Raw genomic sequence first — 22,638 nt, 5'->3', positions numbered from 1 at the left:
ACAGTGCGTATTGCAATAAAGACAAAGTTCCTGTACATAATTTCAACAGTAAAAGGTATATATATATTTAAGGGTTCAAAAAATATTTTTTTTTCAATATATATTTTGGGGATTTTTATTTATCTATAAAATTATTATTACTTAATCGTAATTTTTCTCTGAAAATAATCGGCATCGGCACTCCAAAATCAATATCGGTCGGGCCCTAGTTTCTAGTTTGGTTGTTCTATATAGGAAGTTTGAGGAAGCTTTGCATCCCCCCCACCCTCCCGTCGCCTCCCAGTATACATTGCAGATGACACTGAGTAGCACCCGCAGCTTGTCCTTTAAATAGACTATGAGCTAGTGAGCTAGTCTCTTACGACGCATGTGTTTGTATCACCAGGCAGAATGACGTCCAGCCCAGCTAATATTTAGCATGCCTTGGCTGTTGCCTCCACTCTCCAGTGTCTCCTGCTCGGGTGGGCCTTGTGATGGCATTGTTGCAACTAAATAAGGTTCTGCTCCGCTCGCAGCCTGTCAGCCAGCCATACTGCACTCTGCTGTCTGTTTCCACTAACTCTGACACACACACACACACACACACATACACACACATACATCATAGCTATGTTTGTTTCGCAAGTGTTTTTTGCATGAACTTTTATGCACCTGCGTTCGTGTTTGCATGTGCACTGTATATGCCCATATATCATCTGTCTACTCTGTGAGATTCGTATCTTGACAGATACAGCGGAATGAGGATATTTCTTTTTACTGAGGAATTTTGCTATCATGTGCTGTCTACTGTTTGCCTGTGTCTACTGTACTTTACCGACATCTGGCTCGCCACAGCACAGATTTTCAAAATAATGAGATCAGCCGGACCCAGGATATTTCTGGTGTGTGGACAGCCAGCATGTGTAATTCATGTAAACCACGAGGGAGGAGCAGTAAACATTATCAGGCCCAGTGACACCAGTCCATCAGAAGGCCTCCAGCCAAAATAACCCAGTTCACAAACCACCATTTTGGTATTTTAAACCAAGAACCTCTAACCAAGAACACAAACGCTCCTCCCAAGTGAATCCTTTTCCATTTGCAAGATTTCCTCTTTTTTTTTTTTTACAAATAATTTTTTGCTGTCACGTAACAGTTGGGTATTTGACACATCTTATAACAAATGGCTTTGCTCATCACGCACATAAAATGCAAGCCCCCAGGAGGAGTTCTGGTGTTTCCCCTCTTATCACCCACCATCTCTCTTCCTGCCACCTGCCTCCACCGACCCAGGCCAAGTGTGCAAGGAGAGAGAGAGAGAGAGAGAGAGAGAGAAGGACGACCCTCTGGCCAATTCCACTAAACTAATTGGTTGCAAGGGCTTGTGGGTAAAAGGGAGTCTGGAAGCAGAGGTGAATATCCTTGTGTTTCTGTGCGCCTCCTCAGACATGTGTGCCCTATAGTCAGTTTGTTTGTGTAAACGTTAGCAGAGAGGGGAGTAGGCCTCGAGTGAGAGAGGTCAGCCTGAACTGCAGGAAGCCAATGCAGGTACTTTGTCTTATTGTGTCTTTTAGCGCCGCACTTGGGACTGGACTGCTGGAGCACTCGCTCTGAGCATCAAATAACGCAGCAGTTAGTTCAAAAATCAACATGCGTTCTCTTTAGAAACTGTATTCTCCACATTTTTTAAACTAAGGAGGGCTCTATTTTCATTTGAACCGTTGAATTCATTAGAGAGAATCAGCATTGCTAAGATCAAAGAAAACAGAAGAATGAAAAATAAAAGAAGAAAAAACATCAGCAGAATAAGATCAAATTGCCACACAAATCTAATTCAGAAGCCTCCAATACAAAAGCTTTATGAAGCGTGTTGTATATCTTTTTCATTTGAGGTCATGTCATTGAAGTGTTGATTCAAATATGATAATTTTTAGAGGCAACAATCTCATGTGTGGGTGTTTGACCCCTCTGAGGATTGGATCGCAGTGATGGAGCAACGGCTTGGATGACAAACTCAGCTCCCCGTTCTGCATGAGGGGACGTGTGTCTGTAGGAGGAGGGACTGTCTGGTGCTCCAGAACTCCATACTGTCGACAGAATGTGCATGTCTAGATTGAGACAGATGCTCATGTCTCTCCATCTCATGTGTGCAACCCAGAGATGAATGTGCCAATAATGCCTTTGTGGACAAATAGTTGTGGTGGTGATGCACCCTTTCGCCTGCGCTAGCTGGATTGGAAGACTGTAACCCCAACCCAGTCGCTTATTGGTCATATTAATGGGTACTTTGTTTAAAGAAGTATTAGACACACTGGAATGACTCATTTAACTTAATTTTACATTTGTATCTTCAAATATTTTTAGTGATTCTTTAAATCTGTGTTGGTAATTCAATTTCTTATGCGTAAGCTTCTTCAGGGACAGAGCGTTACTGATTATTGATCATTTAAGTGACTGTCAATAGGTTAAAGACACTTACACGTTTGCATTCCTTCCTACCTTTGCTGTACATGTGATGAATTTAAGTTGTTGAAAAAGAGCGACGTTCCATTTCTTTGACACTTCAGCCTTATCTAGTGCAGAAGTCGGGCCATTGTTGTCATTTTACATGCCCTATTTAAAGTGGCTGTTTTTGAACTTTATATTCCTGTATTCATCTTGTCACAATTTATTCATGTCACAATTTTATTTGATCTACACACCTGACCCTACTGTCATCAGGTCCTTCAGTGAATACTTCCCTATTCCAGGAGCTGGCTATGGCCGCTGATAGCATCAATCACCAGTACCTGTTTGCTGTCTCCTGTTAACCGCTCTTCCCCTAAACGCCCAGACTCTCCCCTCTGCACTGATTTAATTTATCCCTCCATTCTAGTTTTTAAAATTTGATTATGAAAACACACACACACACACACACACACACACACACACACACACACACACACACACACACACACACACACACACACACACACACACACACACACACAGCTGTTTACCTCTGTCTGTCCAATGTTCTGTGGCAGACAATCACATCTGTTACACAGCAGTGGTGGTGTCGAAGCACGTATCACATTTAGAAGCAGACCACAGACACTTGGATTTGCTACACTTTAACTCATTGGGGTTTTTTTTTTTTTTGGCTTGTTCAGGAAGTAAAAAACAATAGGAGGATCATCATTGTTCCTCATCCATTTCATTCTTTATTAATAAGTGAGTTCACTCACTCACTCACTCACTCACTCACTCACTCACTCACTCACTCACTCACTCACTCACTCACTCACTCACTCACTCACACACAGATCTGCGGCATTTCTCAGAATAAAAGCCATCCAAGTCTCCAGCTGAGCTGCAGGCGGCATCTCCTTCTTTGAGCTGCTTTCACTATGTTTGCTTTGGCAGCGTCCAGAGATGAAATCCTTGCCTGCCCCTGTCTTTTATTGTTTTGCTGGATGTGTGTAAATCAGCTCAGGGCGTATTTTTTGTCTGCATGCCCCCAGGCCAGTAAGTTTATTGTGTGTGATGTGACACATACATGTACCCTCTAAACCATTAAGTTTAAGTTGTCATTAACGATGGTGTCCTTGCCGAACACAGTGCGGGGTGTTGGTTCAGGGATCATTCGGTTTTACAGTACAGTCTTCCAGTTTTGAAGATGTATCTGTGATTTAGGTGGATTCAACAACATAACCCTAAATGACATAGTCCAGTTTAATAGGTCAAAGACAGGTAAATCAGGTCATACATACCAGTGTGACATGGCATGCTTAGATAAAGTGGTCTTTCACAATAATATACCGTCCCATTTAACAACACAAGAGAGGACACAATCATTTCCTTAGCTGATGTACACTTAAGCAGAATCCTCTAAATACTTTGATGGCCTACATAACGCTGTCCTTGTGAGTGGGGGTGGTGGTGGACTTCAGTCAGATATTCTTTAAATCGTCCCCTTCACATCAACGGTAAACAAAGGTTCCTCCTGGGTTGTTTTGTTGACGTGATATTGAATGTAGCTTTGGTGAGTATTGCCGGGTTAAGCAGGGCCGTTTCCCTGAGGCACACAGAAATTATTTGAGACAGAGAATCAAGATATTTTCAAATTGCAGGAACATTTTATTTTCTTTCAAGCTGCATTTGTTATTTATTCCTGTTTTATGAGCAGCAACAGAGTTGAAGCTTTCCACCAGGCACGGGTGGTGTGCCTAGTACAGTCAGCTTTTCTTTCTCTCTGTTTACCAATGGCTGCTGTGTTTCAGTGAAAGGGTTTTTCTCTTTGTGTGCCACCCACCCACCCACTCACCCAGGCTGCCTGCCTGCTAGCAGGGGCCTCTTTTGACAACACCTGCGCCCCTTCAGTCCCCTGCTGACACCCCTTAAACCCCCTTCCTAATGTATGTGTTGGGGTTCCTTATTCTTTTGTCCTATACCCTCTTGTACATGTATTATGTATGTGTGTTACATGCATACCCACATATTCGGACACATGGCCACATGCTACAAACGGGTACTCTTTTTTTGATTGGCCCTCTCCTCCAGCAGTCACCCCGCTGTGTAAATCCCTCGGCTGGGGTTTGTTTTTCAGTCAGGTCCTTAAAGGGACACTGTCTTGTGATTGTTTTCAGAACAAAACAAAATGTCTACTCCACTGTAGACCCAATGGTTAAACGTGTGTAATCACAGACGAGGACATGCACTTACTTTTGATCTTAATACTAAATATGGACACATGATGACAGTGGATCAATTGGACAATAATGTAGGCACAGACCACACAAAGGCACTAGAGGCCTGCCCTGGAGCACACCTCTTTGTTATAGGTCGGTGTTCAGTAAAGCAGAGGCAGCATCCTGTCATTATGTCACAACGGAGTAGAGTTAGTGGTTTGTATTTCTGATATTATCAGAATTTTCTATGTTAATATTAGGTACACCACGTGCACTGTTGTTTGGTTTGTAAGAGGCAAACATGTTTTGAACAGCGCTGTAGATTTTACCGACTTCACATCTGACTGTGCGTGTCATATCTGTGGAACTGAAATCAGCAGATACCTCCTCATGTTCAATATCAATTCTTAAGGTGCTTATTGGATTGATATTTTTATTCTGTTATTTTCATAATCCTACCTTGCAGTTTTTACAACCTACTAAGCAACAAAAGGAGGTGCACTGTTCCTCTTTTTGTCATCTTCTATACCAGAAATACATTGTTTCTCATAAGAGATCCAATGTGTCCTCTCAAGTTTTTTTTTTTTTTAACATTTACCATTTACATTTAGGGGTGGTAGGATGGCCTAGGGGTGGTAGGATGGCCCAGGGGTGGTAGGATGGCCTAGAGGTAAGGTGGCCGACCAGTAACCATGAGGTCGCTGGTTCGATCCCCGGCACCGGACAGGAGGGTGTGAGTCGTAAAACTAGCAGAGGCTGGTATTGTGTCTACGGTGCCCACCATCTCTACCATTGTGTCCTTGAGCAAGACACTTAACCCCAAAACTGCTCCAGGGGCGCTGCACTGCGGCTGACCCTGCGCTCTGACCCCCTCCGAAGTGTGGTAACTTGAGAGGGGATATGCGAAAAGACAAATTTCAATGTGCCTCGTGTACAACTGACAAATAAAGATAACTTAACTTAACTTAACCTATGGTTGTTGTTGATTGAGATTCTTCCTGCACGTCAGGTTTCATCGCTGTCATGCCAGCGTTTGTAAACAGCTGTAGCTGCTTTTCTTTCTCATATGAAATCCAAGATACAAGCTAAGCTAAAATGCTATTCGTGTGCAGAGGCCTTTTCTTTTTCTCCTGCGGGCCTCACAGTGAGAAAGCCGCTCCTCCTTCTTACTCACAGGCTGACACTAGGCGGCTTTGCAGAGAAGAACCCCGCAGCAAAAGACAGAGAAGTGAAAAACTGAGGTTGGCACTAGGGCTGCAACTAACGATTATTTTGATAATCGATTAATCTGTCGATTATTTTCTCGATTAATCGATTATTAATCGATTAGTGTTTTGGTCCGTAAAATGTCAGAAAATGGTGAAAAATGTTGAACAATTTTCCAAAGCCCATGTTGACGTCCTCAAATGTATTGTTATGTCCAAAACACACAGATATTTCAGTTTACTGTCATAATAGGATTAAAGAAACCAGAAAATATTCACATTTGAGAAGCTGTAATCAGAGAATTTGGAAATGTTTTATTAAAAAATTACTTGAAACGATTAATCGATTATCAAAATAGTTGTCGATTATTTTAATAATCGATTAATAATCGATTCGTCGATTAATCGTTGCAGCTCTAGTTGGCACTAATGTCAAGCTTAAACCTTCAAAGTTATTGTCGTATTATTTTGAAGCGCAAATAGTCAATTTTTTCACTTCACATACGCGGCGTCTTTAAATGAGTGACTTATATCAAAATGCTGATTTACAACTGTTTCATCGTCAACAGCCAATGAAGGAATTATTATTATTATTATTATTATTATTATTATTATTATTATTATTATTGTTATTATTATTATTATGTCTGGTTTAATTTGTGTGGAAGCCATTTCTGCATCATGTATTGTACATAATACAGGAAAGGTGTCACAGATTTTGTTTTGCTCCTATGGTCATCAACGTGCTGCTGAGCAAGAAATCGTGCCGGAAAACATTGATCAGGCATGGATATGATGAGAAAAAATTAGCAGTTTTAAAATGAGCTGTTTAAAAGATTATACCATTTAAGGAATATTATTTATGTGACGAAAAAATAAAAAAATAATGCATCGTCGTAACTCTTACCCCTAACGGTCCTCGTTAAGGTAACTGATGTGTCCACCGTTTAATCTTGTTTTTGAGGAGACGCCCCACAAATTCCTGTACCAGGAGAGAAAAACAAGCCTGGGGGGAGGGGTGTTTGTCAAAAGGGAGCCGATCAGAGACTGAGTGAGTGAGGGATAGGAGGACAGAAGCAGAGAGAGAGAGAGCTCTTTACCCTGCACTGTTCAGTCCATGCTTTTTGGGTGAGTTTTATAAAAAAAAATCCCCCTTGTAGCCACCACATGCTGCACCCTCCACTGTTTCTACAGTTGCTACACTGTTTCAGCCCCCCCCCCCACTCCCCCATGTCAAGCTTTTCTCTGGTTCTTTTTTCCTGCTCCTTCCCTCCACTCAAGCTTCACCCTGCTGCCCGGCCCTCTTCTCTCCATACACAGCTTGCCTCACTTGTGCATTCTATGTCGTTATTATTTGGTTATCATGCTCTGTTTACATGTGCTGCGTCGGCCCTAGCTTCTATTCCTCTCCCCCACAGTATGTGACCAGGCTGGTAGGAGCATCTCTTTTGGACCGTCCAGCTCACTGTAGAAAATACTTCGGCTGCGTTCCAAATCTCATACTCTACTTGTTTTTCTTCTATTCTACATACTTCAGCTGATCATAAAAAAGTATATAGTTAGCATGCAGTAGGCATACATTTGGGACATACTTTCACTTATTTATTTAATCATAATATTGCACCTCGAACTTGCCTCTTGCTTATATATCCATCGTAACACTGGTTGTTTTCACTCTGAGGCTCTGTCCAAGTGTTGTCACTTCCGATGCGCACTGGATTGTGGGTCAGAAATCTCTTCCCAAAAGCATGCTGATTTCCACATTTTAAATCCTGACCGGATGTTGTAGGGCATCAGGGTATTCTAAAGCATGCTGCATCTGACCACGTGAATTGGGACATCCTAAATCTTTTCCTACCATGCAAAATAGTAGATAAGTATGGGTATTGGAACGCAGGGAAAATGGAAAATCTGTGTCTGCTTTTGTACTAGATTGCCCATTGTGACCTGCAATAGTCTACATCCGAGCCTCCCATATTATTATGCTAGACATTGGCATGTGAGGTTATGCACGCACATGCACACACAGGGACACAAGCATATAATCTCCCTTCATTCTCTGCTCTGCAGTTTATAGTGTGCACTTATATCAAATCTCTTTAGTCTGGCAGTTATTGGAACTAAGATTTTAATTAGGGGAGGTTTTAGAGCAGCGCACGCTGCATTAGCATTACAACAGGGGCACGTTTGTAAGGGGTGCACACTGGCAGGCAGACAGCGAGCCATCATCTTGCTAGCAGACATATCAATCCTGTCACATAAGGAACCGTGGCTGCATTTGATACTGTATGGAATGCACACTATTTCTGTGTAATCTAGACAGGGAAAGGATGATTTACTTATTTTTAAACACATGATTACTTTTAGATTTTGGGCAGTCACAGTTCCTATTCAGCTAAGTTTACACTCTTTTACTTATGACTAACACTCTCCATTATCAGTCCATGCAAACCGGCCCAGGAGACCCCTAGCTGGTCTTCCAAAGCTGTTTTCCTTGGCCGCTCGCTCGTTGATGGAATGTGTCTCTTAGTGAGGTAAAACGGAGGCTGCCGCAACCTGAAGTGAGGCTGCGTGGTCTGACTTTAAGTTAAGTATCTATACGGGAGAAGACATTATGGCCGCCATGTGTTTAGATTTTATAAGCCAAATACGTTTCAAGACCACCGCGTCGGAGGGGTTTTTCAACATCCCAAGGACGCTTTTGGCGCTTTTCCACTGCGTGGTATCAGCTCAACTCGACTCAACTCGCATTTTTGGCGTTTCCACCGCAAATTCATGGTACCTGGAACCTCGTAGCGGCTGTTTTTTTCGTAAACATTTTCCATCCGTATTTTTGGTGGTTGGTTCAGTTAATAGTCTACAACAACTGCTTGTAATTTCTGCTTTTCTACTTAGCTCCGGAGTCGGCTTTCTGCCCCTTTGTATGACGACCCGACCACGTCCAGAAGGTACTATTTGCGGTTGAAAACGACCCGTACTCCTACCAAACCAAGTTGAGCTAAGTCGAGTTGAGTCGAGGAGAGCTACATGTGGTGGAAAAGCGCCATTTGTATCTACCCTTTTGATAAAAAATTAAAAAAATAGTTCAGAGAATATTTTATACTGTCTCATTTGATCATCTCCAAGTAGCAGATGTTTGCGATGAATACAGTTGGCTTCACGGCTGGCAACTGTAATGTTTTTCTCCAATCTGGGTGGGAGAGTCAGGGGTCAATGGGTAGGAAGGGAGCGTCACTTGACTTAGAACAAAAGAAACATACTAGAACTTCACGTGTCTGCAACATGTGACCTGTGTGTACTGTACTTTTCTGCTGCGTTTTCAACAAAAGATATGATGGGAATGTGTGTATGTGACCCCTTTTGACCAGCCTGTTTCTCCTAGTAATGATGGAGCGTTTCCCTCCTTCCTCTCAGAATAAATAGCCTTCCCGAGGCCTTGTTGGACATGAATGGAGACGGGTAGGATGGGAGTGGTTGGATATTTTTCTGATACAGAGAGCAGAGAGGGCACTCAAAATGCACCTGAAAATGTTTTTGAGAAGCCTTGGGTTTGTAACTCATAGACTTAAAACAGAAAAGTAAGGTGAAAGCTTCAAATCAGATATCTCTGTGATTTAATTAGGTTTCATCTCTTTAAACTACTGCTTTGTTTTGTAGTAGCAAAACTAGTTTGCTATCTGAGTTTTCTTCAAAATATTCCAACATTGGAAAGCTTTTATCATCTGCTCTGAAATTAAATTTTCAATTTAAGCAGAATTGTATTATGTTTGTTTTCTTTGCTTCTCCCTCTTACCATCAGCTGCTCTGTGTGCATGAATGCACGCTTGTGTGCATATGTGTGTGTTTGTGGGTGCCTGCCTGTGTACCATAGCTCTGCTTAGCTCGCTATGCTGTGAATATGAAATAGGGCAGCTAGCATCTGCACTGCAGCCATCCCTCCCTGGCCCCACCACAATGTGCCTACTGCTCAGTGCAGCTGGACAGCCCGCAGAAACAGAAGCATGTGGCTTGTTTGTGTATGCGTGTTGTATAATTGTGTGTCAAAAAAGGTTAAGTTTACTTGTGTCTGTGCTTCTGTATGTGTGTGCTCGCCTCCATGTTCATCTCCATGTTTTCCTGAGAGATTCTGTGTTAATGTGGATGGAATTGATTTCTTCTCTCTATGCATGCATATTTGTCTGGTGTGGTATGGTTGTCGCTACATCTAAACCCCACCCCTTTACTGAATACTTAACATCTTTTATTTTGTGGCAGTTTTGTGTAGCTTATGTTGGAGGGAGGGATACAATTAACATTATTTTGTCAAATGAACAGTCGAAACACAAAAATATTCAAATGGCTGAATTTGCCATTTATTTAATGAAAAGGGATTTATCAAAAGTGTTGCCCTATTTCATTTTTTATTTAGTGAACTAATCAATTGAGTCATTTCTAAGCCCAAAGAGGCCTGTGCCTTGGTTGTTTTTACAGGGTCATTCATAAACACATTGCATCTCTAGCAATGTCAAGTCCTTGTCCCGGTCACATGGGCTAGTTGAACTCAAAGCCCCTGAAACACTAGTAAGCCAGGAAAGAGAGAGGTAGGAGGAGAGAAAGATAGAGTAAGGAAAGAGGACAGAAGAACGAGAGGGAATCTATGACAATCAGCCCTTTGATAAACATTTTCTCTGGGAGAGATGGAGCAATTTGAGTTCTCTTGTCCTTTTCTGCCTTCTCTCTCTATCTGTGGCTAATGTGAGGAGATAATGGGCCATTGAGGCAGAAAGGGAAGGTTTAAAAACACCTTAGTCATGACTGGACCGCCACTCAGCGCCACTGATTAAATTACCCAGATGAAGGGGGGAATTTATCGAAGCACAACTACAATCCATAAAACTGCACTTAGGAGTGCCCAGTTAAAGATGTCAAATCACTGTCTGCAGCTCTTTGTGGCTGTGTGTCGTGTGTGTCGTGTGTGTCGTGTGTGTTGTGTGTGTGTGTGTGTGTGTGTGTGTGTGTGTGTGTGTGTGTGTGTGTGTGTGTGTGTGTGTGTGTGTGTGTGTGTGTGTGTGTGTGTGTGTGTGTGTGTGTGTGTGTGTGTGTGTGTGTGTGTGTGTGTGTGTGTGTGTGTGTGTGTGTGTGTGTGCGCCGAGGAAGGCTGCTGCAGACATAGAAGATGGTGTTCCTCAATTCAGGCATTTGATTTCCTCTTTGTTTTGAGTAGCCGGAGCTTTTTTTCGTTTAAGTTCTTTCCCCCTTGGCCGACTGCTTGGGCATGTCTGGGTGACTGCGAAGTATTCAGAGATGATGATTCTCTTGGACCCGTCTCAGTTTAAGGTCGATGGACATTGTCAAGTGTGTTTTTTTGACTGGCAGTAGCCTGTCTCACTGTAATAGACACAGTAGATGTTTGTTGGACACAATTCAAAAATAGCTGTGAAATTGTTGACACAGATTTAACAATAAAGACTGAATTAGTTAACAAAAGACCATAAAGGGTCATCACTGATTCTACATGGTACTGGCCTTTTTTTTTTAGGACTGGCAAAATGGTGTTTTGTTATGAAGAGACTGGTGTGTGTGTGTGTGTGTGTGTGTGCGTGTGCGCAAGAGTGATTCTTGATGGCGATGTGAAGGAAAATCATGAGGCCGGTGATGCAGGTGTCTTGCTCTCTAGATGGATGATCACCCGCTGCCTCTGTTCATCACCTTCCCATTGTCACCAAAAGGTCCAGTCAGCAAAACGTGCTAGACCTGTGTGTGTGTCTGTATTAGTGTGTGTGTATGAGAGAGAAAATAGACTACATGTTGATTTCAGTTATGTTTATGTTTTTGCACTCTTTTGGCTTTGGGTGTGTACTACTAATAGTGCATACATAAGTGTGTGTGTGTGTGTGTGGTCCCAGCTTATCTTTGTTTGTGCGTGTGTATATTTCATGTTTGCGTCTAGATGTCAGAAAAAGTGCAGCCGGCAGCAAATGAAGCTGCGGCTGGCTGGCGGTATGACAACATTAAAGATGTGGTGCGGGGAGGAAGAAACAGAAGGAAGGGTTGGGTTGTTTTTCGGGGGGAGGGGTGCAGAGGGATGCTGAGGGCATTAGGCAGTGAACATAGAGGGGCTGTACGGTGCAGAGGGCATCATGTGAAGGCTGAGTTGGGAGTGTCAGTAACCAGGGATCTGTTGGAGGAGGAGGGAGAGAGGGGGAGAATAAGGGAGTGGCGAGGAGGACCATCAGTGGGGGACGTATTGATTGTAGCTTCAACCCAAGCGTCTGTAATGAGATCTAGTGGCTGTGGCGTTGTGCTAGTGGCTGTGGCGTTGTGCAGGAGCAGATTTGTCACCTGGGGCTGGACACCTGGGTAGAAGAGAGAGAAAGAGAGAGAGAGAGAGAAGCAGAGGAGGGTCAAGAGGAGAGAGGATCCAGAAAGAGATGGAGCGAGTGTGGCTTCCCCGATGCAAAGACAAGAGAAGAAACATGTGATGACTAGAGGGGAATCTTAAGAAACATGCCTGTTGGGAGCATGCAGCTAATTACTGCAGACAGTCTATGTCTCGGGCTCATCTCCATGGTAACAAGATGGGCCCAGTATAGGGCTGACCAGCACTCAGGGAAGACACAGACAAGGAAATCAATGAACAAACAGACAAAGGAGGGAGAGAAAAAACGTGCTCATTATGCCACATTCACCCCCTTTTTTTTTTTTTTTTTTCTACCTGTCTGTGTAATTTAATGTGTGTTTATCATATCAGGCTTGCCTGTTATGTCTAGAATATGTTATTCATTGCTAGAGCAGCTGTCGACAAAGAGCTTGAACTTTCATATAAAGGTTTTTTTTGTTGTTGCTCTTGTATGGACGGATTTGACTGAACAGCGCAGCAGTAGGCTGGAGATCAGAGCAGGCTGCTTGTGATGCCAATGTTGCTGGTTTGGATCATGGATCAGTTTATGACAGAGGAAGGATATGTGGAAGATGTGTGATTGTGTGCTTTTGTGAGACAAGGAGCCGAAAAAAAACAACATCTACCATATCGATACAGAATGATATGACGATTAATTAGAATGTGGGATTGGCAAAACATGGAACCTGCAAACAAAACAGAGATCAAAGGTTGCTATTAAAGGAAAAACACTAAACAAAAACCACTGCATGAACTGTGTATGAGACGAGTCCTGTTCTCTTTCATTAGACTGTTAGCACTGAACACATGGCTTTCAACTGCGTGCCCTGACCATTCAGTGCATTTTATTGACAATTTTAACATTTTCTGGAACCGCAGGCAGCTTTTTAAGACAGATGGACTCTGCCTAAATAAGGCTGGAGTCAAACTATTCACATCCAACGTGATTTACGTCCTACGTCACCCATCTGTTCTTGCCAAGGACAAGGCCCAGGAGGAGAAGATAACACAGCGTAGCAGCAGCACCGAAGGACAACTGCTGTTCCCAAATGACAGCTCAGACCATGAGAGATATCAGGGCAGAGAGGAGGGGGCCCCACCCATAACAAGCCCACCTCTTTCTCATTCAATCTCTCCTACAACCACCCTTTCTCCATTCTCTCCTGATCTGGGATTCAAGGAAATCATATGTACCCCCAGCAGTCAACGTCCCCATCAACTCGCCAATCTAAGCCACAGCGCCCGGCTCTTCACCCCTCCACGCACACCCTCTCCGATCCCACTGCGACGTCATCACTTGGACCTTATCATTTCCAAAGGAATGAACATTTCAGACGTAACAGTGGCAGACATGGGTCCCCTCTCAGACCATTCCTGTTTATTTTTTGAGAGTAAAATGCCCGTGCACACAATTGATCAATCAAAAGTAATCAAAAAAGGGTATATTACAGAAAATACCAGTGAAACATTCATTCAAGCATTTTCTTCAATACCACCCCTCCCCTGTAACTCAGTTAAGGAGCTCTTAGACAACTTTAACGGCAAACTTACAAGTGTTATAGATGCTATTGCGCCCACTAAGATGAAGGTTGTCTCTGGTAAGAAAAGATCTCCTTGGAGAAATGCCCCGCAGGTCAGAATAGGAAGAAGAGAGTGAAGTAAAGCATAAATACATATAAAATACATAACCATATCACCAGGAGACTACAGTCCGATACAAGCACTGAGTAAGTGCATTGAACAAATCAATGATTGGATGTGCCAAAATTTCCTTCAATTAAACAACGACAAAACTGAAGTAATTGTCTTTGGTGCCAAAGATGAACAATTAAAAGTCAGCGCACAGCTTAAATCCGTTATGTTAGAAACCACACCCCAAGCCAGAAATGTTGGTGTTGTCGTAGACTCCGACTTGAATTTCAAGGAACACATTAAATCAATTAATACATCGGCCTACTACCACCTAAAAAACATATCAAGAATTAAAGGGCTTATGTCTCAGCAAGATTTAGGAAAACTTATCCATGCATTTATCTTTAGTAGACTTGACTACTGTAACAGTATCAGACAGCTTCAGCTAATTCAGAACGCTGCTGCTCGAGTCCTCACTAGGACCAAAAAAGTGGATCACATTACCCCAGTTCTGAGGTCTTTACACTGGCTTCCAGTCACTCAAAGAATTGATTTCAAAATACTGATGTTGGTTTATAAAGCACTAAATGGTTTAGGGCAGGGGTGTCCAAACTACGGCCCGCGGGCCAACTGCGGCCCGCAGCCCGCTTTGTACTGGCCCGCGGCGGATTTTAAAAATATAATGTAATATGGCCCTTTGGAAAAAAAAAAATATATATATATATATATTTTTTTTTTGCATTTCTTAGTTAACCCACTTGTGCAGGGGTGTCAAACACTGATTGATTGGCCCGTGGCACATTTTAAAAATATAATGTAATATGGTGCTTTTAATTTTTAAATAATTTAAATGCACTCATTATATTACTGAGAAATACTGTATGTCCCATAAAAGAAAAAGAGCAACAAGCCCATCCCAGAGGACCCTGAATAATATTTTATTTTAAATTAATATTATTATGGAAAATCTGTGTCCTTCTCCAATAGCTTCTAATTCATCTGACAGAGTGTCTCCATTTATTTTTTCATACAAAATTCTTCAGATTTAGCCTCTTAATTTCCCTCTCAAAGTGCACCAGATTCATGTATTTCACTTTAAAAACTTAAAAAAATCTCCCCCCTAGGAGGATCGGGACCTCGGCTGGATACTATTTTCACCCTGCTGGACATTGGACGCAAAGGCAGAAAACACTGGGTGTATCATTGGCATATAAGCAAGAGGGGAAATGTGTCTGTTTAATGTGCAAGGAAAGTGTTGCCGTGAAGAAGGATTACAATTTACGAAGACACTATGAAACTAAACATCAGAGCAGCTACATGTCCTGATAAATGTGTTATTTTTGCAAAGTGGCCCGGCCCTTCGTAGATTTTTCTGTATGTGGCCCTCAGTGAAAAAAGTTTGGACACCCCTGGTTTAGGGCCAAAATACATTACTGATATACTGGTACGTTATGAACCGTCCAGAGCCCTTAGGTCGTCTGGGACAGGTCTACTTACAGTCCCAAGAGTTAGGACTAAACAAGGAGAAGCAGCTTTTAGTTATTATGCACCAAAAATCTGGAACAAACTCCCAGAAAACTTGAGGTCTGCTGCAACTCTCAGTTCTTTTAAATCGAGTCTGAAGACTTTTTTGTTTCCATTTTAACCCGCAATTTTTATTTTATTTGCTTCTTTTATTCGCTTTTAAATGTTTTATAATGTGTTTTATGTATTCTAATCTTGCCCCTGTAAAGCACTTTGAGTGGCCTTGTGTCTGAATTGTGCTATATAAATAAACTTGCCTTGCCTTGCCTTGCCTTGCCTTGCCTTGCCTTTCAGACAGTTCCAACCATCAGTAACCCAATTTAGTCTGGGTCATTTAGCCAATAGGACACGCACGCTCGCATGTACACACGCGCACACACACACACACACACACACACACACACACACACACACACACACACACACACACACACACACACACACACACACACATACACAATGGAAAGTCTGTGTCAGGGTGCTCTGCCTTTTCCCTCCATTGATGTCACTTACTTTTAAATGAGGATGTATACTAACCACTGGATCTTCTTTGATGCTTTTATCCTATCACATCTGTCCTAAACCGAGCTAGGCAAAGACGTATCGTTTTCAAATTGATATCCAGTGTTCTGTTTGACATTGACACCCAAAGTGTGTGCATGCGTGTAAACCTCCTGCAGTGTACAATGTGGTTCGATGAAGCCATCGTGATCCAGTGACGTGAAACAGAGCGGCAGGCATGTTGGCATGGTAAACCACGCAATCTCATTACTGAGGGACAAGTTGGTTGAGACGACTCCCTGCACAAAGCATAAGACCTTGTGAATACACATAAGTGTCTTGTCCAAACATTTAGTGTTTTGAATTCAGGCTGTGTGAGTCATGCACACTCTGTAAAGAGACACCACCACAGTGTCATGGTCGTCATTGTCTTGGTGACAGCTCCACAGCATTATATAAATAGAGTGGATAGAATGGGAGATGTGGTCATACCCCACTTAAATGTTTATTCTCCACTGTTTTCGCTGTGTTTACTTCTTTTATTAGCAGCGATACACAGAGCTACTTCAGAAGCAACTGATTTGAAACAATAATTTTTCTGCTTATTCTTTCATTTGTAATTCACTTTTTTTCAATAGTATTGCTTTTGTTTAGTTCCCAGGAAATCTTTTAATACAACCACATTTCTTATTGTCACATTAAAGTTGCCATTGGGACACTCCAGAGCCTCACTAGAAATTTGAGGCAGATATCAATAGTGGACATCCAATAATGCTCTAATAGCTGATGTCTGGTTTCACATTCACACACAAAAAATGAATTCACACACTCCGCACACACACTCAGATTTGATCATTTATAGCCCACTCATGCAACAACTACTCGTTTGCCAACACAGCTTTTTCAACTCAGTAACATATATATTTTTTAAATATATTTGCAGGTACACAAGACTAAACTCAGACACCTCTGGGTCGTGTGTTTGGAAAGATGCTTACATAAAGGTGGCTCTTTATCTGTGCATCATTAGCTCTTGACAGGGAGTGGCTGTCGCAGAGGGACATGAAAAGCACGACTGTTTACTGCTTTTTTCCATCCGTTAACACTGGTTAGGAAAAGATTGCGCATATATTCAGAAGCGCGTGTTCAATTAGCACCGCTTGTACTGCAAGAAGAGTGTTGTGTAAGTCACACAAATCCTAGTCCTCGTTTCCAACTGCTGCCAGCTTACAACATTGTATACTGACAAAAAATTTCACATCCGTTCAAAGAAGTAAAAGGTATGATATCAAATATATATGTTAAACAGTAGGAGATGTTATGATAAAAATATACACTGAGAACTTTTTAAGTTTACCACTGAGGCTACTACATTTACAGAGGCACAGTCAAAAGGATTTCTCACTTCTAACTATTCATTTGACTTACACTCTTCTATATGTTGCTCCCTTTATCCCTTTTTGGACCTAAGGTCATCACTGGATAACCTACAGTGACAGGTGACAGTTTGGCGACATGAGCAGTTGTGCAATGGGTAGGGCTTCTCAAATGGGGAAGGGGCCATTTTGCTCTTTAAATAAATAAAATTAAGATAAGTTGATATATCTTTTAACCTCCTATGAGTACTATTCGCTTTGATGAAGTCAAAACCTTTGCCTCCATGTGCAGAAAAATGTGTGAATTTTGAATGGGAAATTGCCTCAGCCTGGTATTATGTTACCTTTCCTCCTCTGTATCGCCCTTTATCTCACTGACTCTGTTCGGCTCTTCTGTTTTCCCACCCATCTTTCTCCATCTCTGTCTCTTCGGCTTACCTTATTCCCCCTCTACTCTCCCTTGTCTGTTACACTCCTCTGGGCCACCGCAGTAAGCGCAAACAGACCTTTGCCTTAGCGTGTGTATTCGCCTGTGCTCGCTTGCATGCGTATTGACGCCTCTGATGACGCGATCGCTCTCTCTCCCTCCCGGCAATCAGTGTGTTTTTGTTTACACTCCTTCCCCTCCTCCCGTCTCTCCTCTACTCTCCCATGGTGAATGTCTTACATCAGATCACTCGGAGCATTTATAGCAAGGCTTTTGAAGCTTAGGACTCCCACCGTGGCCAAATATAGTAAACGTGAATCCAGCAGCTGTGTGTGTGTGTGTGTGTGTGTGTGTGTGTGTGTGTGTGTGTGTGTGTGTGTGTGTGTGTGTGTGTGTGTGTGTGTGTGTGTGTGTGTGTGTGTGTGTGTGTGTGTGTGTGTGTGTGTGTGTGTGTGTGTGTGTGTGTGTGTGTGTGTGTGTGTGTGTGTGTGTGTGTGTGTGTCTGTGTGTGTCTGTGTGTAAGAGGGTGGATGAGTGTGTGTGCGTGCATGTGTTTTCCTGAGTAAGTGGTTCTGGGGTAAAACGTGTTTGTTATTGTTCCCAGCACTTTGCCTGTAGACAACACTGCAAATTAAAGGGGAGGTTTTTATGTGTTAAGAGCAGGAAGTGTTGCCTCGTGTGGCTGCACGCTATTGGCTGTCCTGTTCTCTCCCATATTTCTTCCCTGGGGACTGAGCAGCCAGGGCTCTTTACTGCCATGGCCAAATGAAAGGTAAACACAGCACACCTTTGATCGGGCTTTGCATTTTAAAGCCCTAACTGGAACTATGTGTGTGTGTAAGAGATGAGCAAATTATTGAATGACAAAGTGAGGTGTGTGTGTGTGTGTGTGTGTGTGTGTGTGTGTGTGTGTGTGTGTGTGTGTGTGTGTGTGTGTGTGTGTGTGTGTGTGTGTGTGTGTGTGTGTGTGTGTGTGTGTGTGTGTGTGTGTGTGTGTGTGTGTGTGTGTGTGTGTGTGTGTGTGTGTGTGTGTGTGTGTGTGTGTGTGTGTGTGTGTGTGTGTGTGTGTGTCTGTGTGTTTAGCCTAATGAGAGATACGCTCTCCAGGATGCTACCGCCTGCCTGCTCCTCCTCTTGTTTTTGAAGCATGAGTGAAATCATCCCTCCATTACCCCCCACCCCCCATCCAGCCAGCATGAAAACAAAACAAGGCGTTGTATGAATGAAAGTGGGAGGGGTTGAGTGGCCTAGAAAGGCAGGCAGGCAGATAGAGAGATAGATAGTGGTGCAGGGGCTGGGTGAGGCTGCTGTGGGGGAAAGGAGGGATAGAGACGAGGACAGTGGAGGAGGAGGGGATGAATGAATGAACGAGTGAGCTGACTGGGGCATGTTTGGCATAGCAGCTCACTAGTGTAGCCCTGCGCTAGTGTGACCAGAATAATTGGGGGAATAATTGCTGCTGCAGTAGTAGTGGTGTTATACTTCTGTATCACACCCCGCTGAGCTGCAGTCATATGCAAACAGGAGAGGAAAAAGGGTAAATATACCTCCGATTAATGGTGGATAAAAAATAAACAAAACAAAAAAGCGCATTGATCTTTTGCACATTTTTCAAGCTTGTTGACATAGCTCCACTTATCTCAGCTGTGGCCCAGCTCCACTCTGAAGCCCCTTCTGATTCACCCAAAGCAGCAATGGATTGGTCTTCCATGGCATGCTGGCTGGCCACTTGGCTTTTTTCGTCTGCCCCAGCAAGGCCAGGGTTAACCCTGGGCGTCTCTCCTCCCTGACATGGAAGAGGCCATTGAATGGCTGCCTCCCCCAGTCAGCAAACACATTGGCTGAGGCTGAGGGTGGATCTGAGGCTGGAGCCACACTCTGGCATGGATCCTGGGGTTGCTGGAGCCGGATCTACTGTGCGCTGTCTCGGCCCTCCCTCGCTCTGTTATGTGATGCCGTGGTCACACAGCATGTACACACGCAGCAGACAGACCAGGACGGGAGGGGTGTGGGCTAGGGAAGAGCTGTGCATTTTTCTCTCCGGGTCAGACACGAGTGTGTGTGTGTGTGTAGTGGTGGATTTTGTAGCTCGTAGTAAAGAAAACGTAGTGGAGCGACCCCTGCATGAACTACCCCCTGGAAGGTCGGAGATTATGTGTTATTTCTACATTAGTCATTGTCCCTCTAGGCAGTTTTGACCCCGTCCCTTTCGTCATTCAGTGCTTTTCTTTAACCTGGTTATCACCCCCCTACCCCCCCCCCCCCACACACGCACACACACACACACACACACACACACACACACACACACACACACACACACACACACACACTCTCACTAAAACCCACCGTCTGACCTTTCTGCTTCCACTCAGGCAGCACAATGAGCAGCCCTCCCGTGCTCACGAGGGTCCTAGGCTAACTGTATCCTTGGTGTTAACTCGTGATGTCCTCACTGAGGTGGCATCCCAACGAAGGCTGGCATACAATGTCCCCTGTGCACTTTCAAGCGAACGGTGTGCTGAACACTGCTCTAAACATTCCAGCTGCTAGGGAACTAGCAGGGAGCTAATCAGAATACTATCAAATGCAGAATCTTCCATTCCTTGATTCTGTCGGTCCAATAATCCGAATGAATGTTTGTAGCTTGTTATTTGACCCGTATCTGCTCCTTGTCCTGACGGTCTTTTGGTTAATCTAGCACATGATATCAAGGCTGACAGTTTAGAGAGAAACATGGTGAGAGGCGCTGATTAACACACAAAGAAAAGGAAACCCAGTTGGAGGTCAGATATTTGGCTGTTTTATCTTGGATTCCAAAGTCAATATAAGGAGTACTTGAGATTGTATTTATTTATATATATTATTTTATATGACTGTTTACTGATGGCTGCTGCACTAATTGGAAAATAAGTCTCAGTGTCTACTTGGCACAATAAACTGATGTTGTTAAATCTGAATGTTAAAAATAAAATCTTAAAAAGATTAATTTACCGGTCAGTAGGGGAGAGTGGGGGGAGCTGTGCCACTTTTTACTCAAAGTGACTTTAAAGTGAGGCGTTGACAGTAAAGTCTCCAACTAAAATATGTATGTATAATATATTTTTTTTTTTAAAGATTTTTTTTGGCATTTTTATGCTTTATTGATAGTGTAGAGACAGAGTTGAAATGGGGCAGAGAGGGGAGTGACATGCAGAGAACGACCGCAGGCTGGAATCGAACCCGGGTCCGCTGCTGGCCGAGGCCCATGGGGGGGACGCCCTACCAACAGAGCTAAGGGCGCCCCCATATGTATGTATATTTCAGGATGTGGTGCATCCCCGGCAACAATAACTTTGGATCTGAAATAAACTGTTTAAGAAATATAGCTTTCGGAAAAAAAGTTGTCTTGTGGCACAACTTGCCCCCGGTGTGGTGTAAATTGGAGTTTGGAGAGAATACCATGGGGTAAATTGTGCCATTGATATATATCTCATAAACTGTAATGCAAGACAAATCTATTTGAAAATAACTTATTTAAGGTTTATTTAAAGTAAATATTTTACAAAGATTGAAGATCAATTTTCTTAAACAAGGCCTAGCAGATCTAATGGTTTTACCTGCAAAGCTCACAATGACAAAGTCACCATCATCATCTTTCTGGCCATCTGAACTCTCATCAGTGGTGTCGTTAAGTGGAATGGAGATGTCAGTCTCTTCTGAGCTACTGTAGACAATCACTTTCTTTTGGTGACCAGCATATACAGCCCTGCCAATGGCACAACTCTCAGAAATGTACTTCGCAGTAGCTGCTCCGTGCTTGTAGAACCAACTGCCACCTGGCATATATGATTCCCCCTCCATTTCTGCCTTTAAATCAAGGCTCAAGACCCATCAGTACACCCTGGTTTTTCCTCCCCATTAACTATTTTACCTCTGCACTATCTTTGTTTATATGATGATGTCTGGGCTTTATGTCTTTTATTTTTGTTATTGTTATTTTACCTTCATTTTTTACCTACTGAATGCACTACCTTTAACTAGATAGGTCATTGCATTGTTATCCCACAGGGGCTCGGACAAGTGCGTATACGTTAATGAGAGGGTCAAAGTTTTTTAAGTTATCGTTCTGATGGCAGTACACCGTTCCTGTTTTTCTCTTTGAGCAACCACACATTAAAAAGGCAAAAGGGAACCACAAGCCCTAGCGAATAACACCTGTTTATAGTTCATGAATCTGTGTTCATGTGTGTGTACTTAAACACCAAACATGCATTATTGCATGTGGTTCCCTCGCCGCTCTCAGATCAGAGCAAACCACCACTTGGTGGCCATTTTGACCACATGGTTTTTGCTCTTTCCACCCCTTCTTGTTTGAATGATTTGTGAGCCGTTAAATGCTAGCCGGAGCAACTAGGGCCCAGAGAAATATACCTGCCTTCATGCAGCCCTGTGCTGTTTATACTTGGTATTTTGTTTTTCTTTCAATTTGCATTTGCAGGGTATTTAGAGGTTTGTTTTGGGATAAGTCCCACTGCTTTCCCACTCATTTCCAAATTGTGCCTAAACGAGGACTGGTTATAAACACTATTTTACTAGTAGGGGCCAAAATAATGTGAACCAATATTAACCACCTCTTTCCTCTTTCTCTCCCTCTGTCTGTCCTCAGTGTGTTTGGACAACTGTAAGCATAGTGCGTGTAGTCTCCAGGGCCAGTGCTGCAATGACCAGTGTCTGGGCGGCTGCTCTGAGCCAGGGAATGCCAGTAGCTGTGTGTCCTGCAGGAACCTTCAGCACGGGAACACCTGTGTGGAGACCTGTCCTCCTGGATACTATGTCTTCAGGGGCTGGCGCTGCGTCAGCTTCTCCTTCTGCCAGGTTGGTAAAAACTGCAATTCTTAAGAATACCTCATTTACTATTGAGCACATCTTGACTCTGGTTTAAAAAATGCGTGTTTCATTGTGT

General features: G+C 43.1%; 1 protein-coding gene across 1 annotated transcript in view; it reads left to right on the top strand.

Moving 5' to 3' along the window:
* insrb (insulin receptor b) overlaps nt 1-22,638 on the top strand; it is a gene marked incomplete at its 5' end in the record, with an annotated part of 78,523 nt that overhangs the window by 38,824 nt on the left and 17,061 nt on the right. Inside the window, one exon of the mRNA XM_080032802.1 lies at nt 22,342-22,550. Within this exon, the coding sequence (XP_079888928.1) occupies nt 22,342-22,550 (209 nt within the window). The remainder of the gene's footprint in view (nt 1-22,341; nt 22,551-22,638) is intronic.

Source organism: Ammodytes marinus (assembly GCF_949987685.1).
Source record: "Ammodytes marinus genome assembly, chromosome: 8".
In the NCBI taxonomy this organism is placed as follows: domain Eukaryota; kingdom Metazoa; phylum Chordata; class Actinopteri; order Uranoscopiformes; family Ammodytidae; genus Ammodytes; species Ammodytes marinus.
Note: the sequence above shows the minus strand (reverse complement) of the source record. Positions and strands in the feature narration are given on the sequence as shown.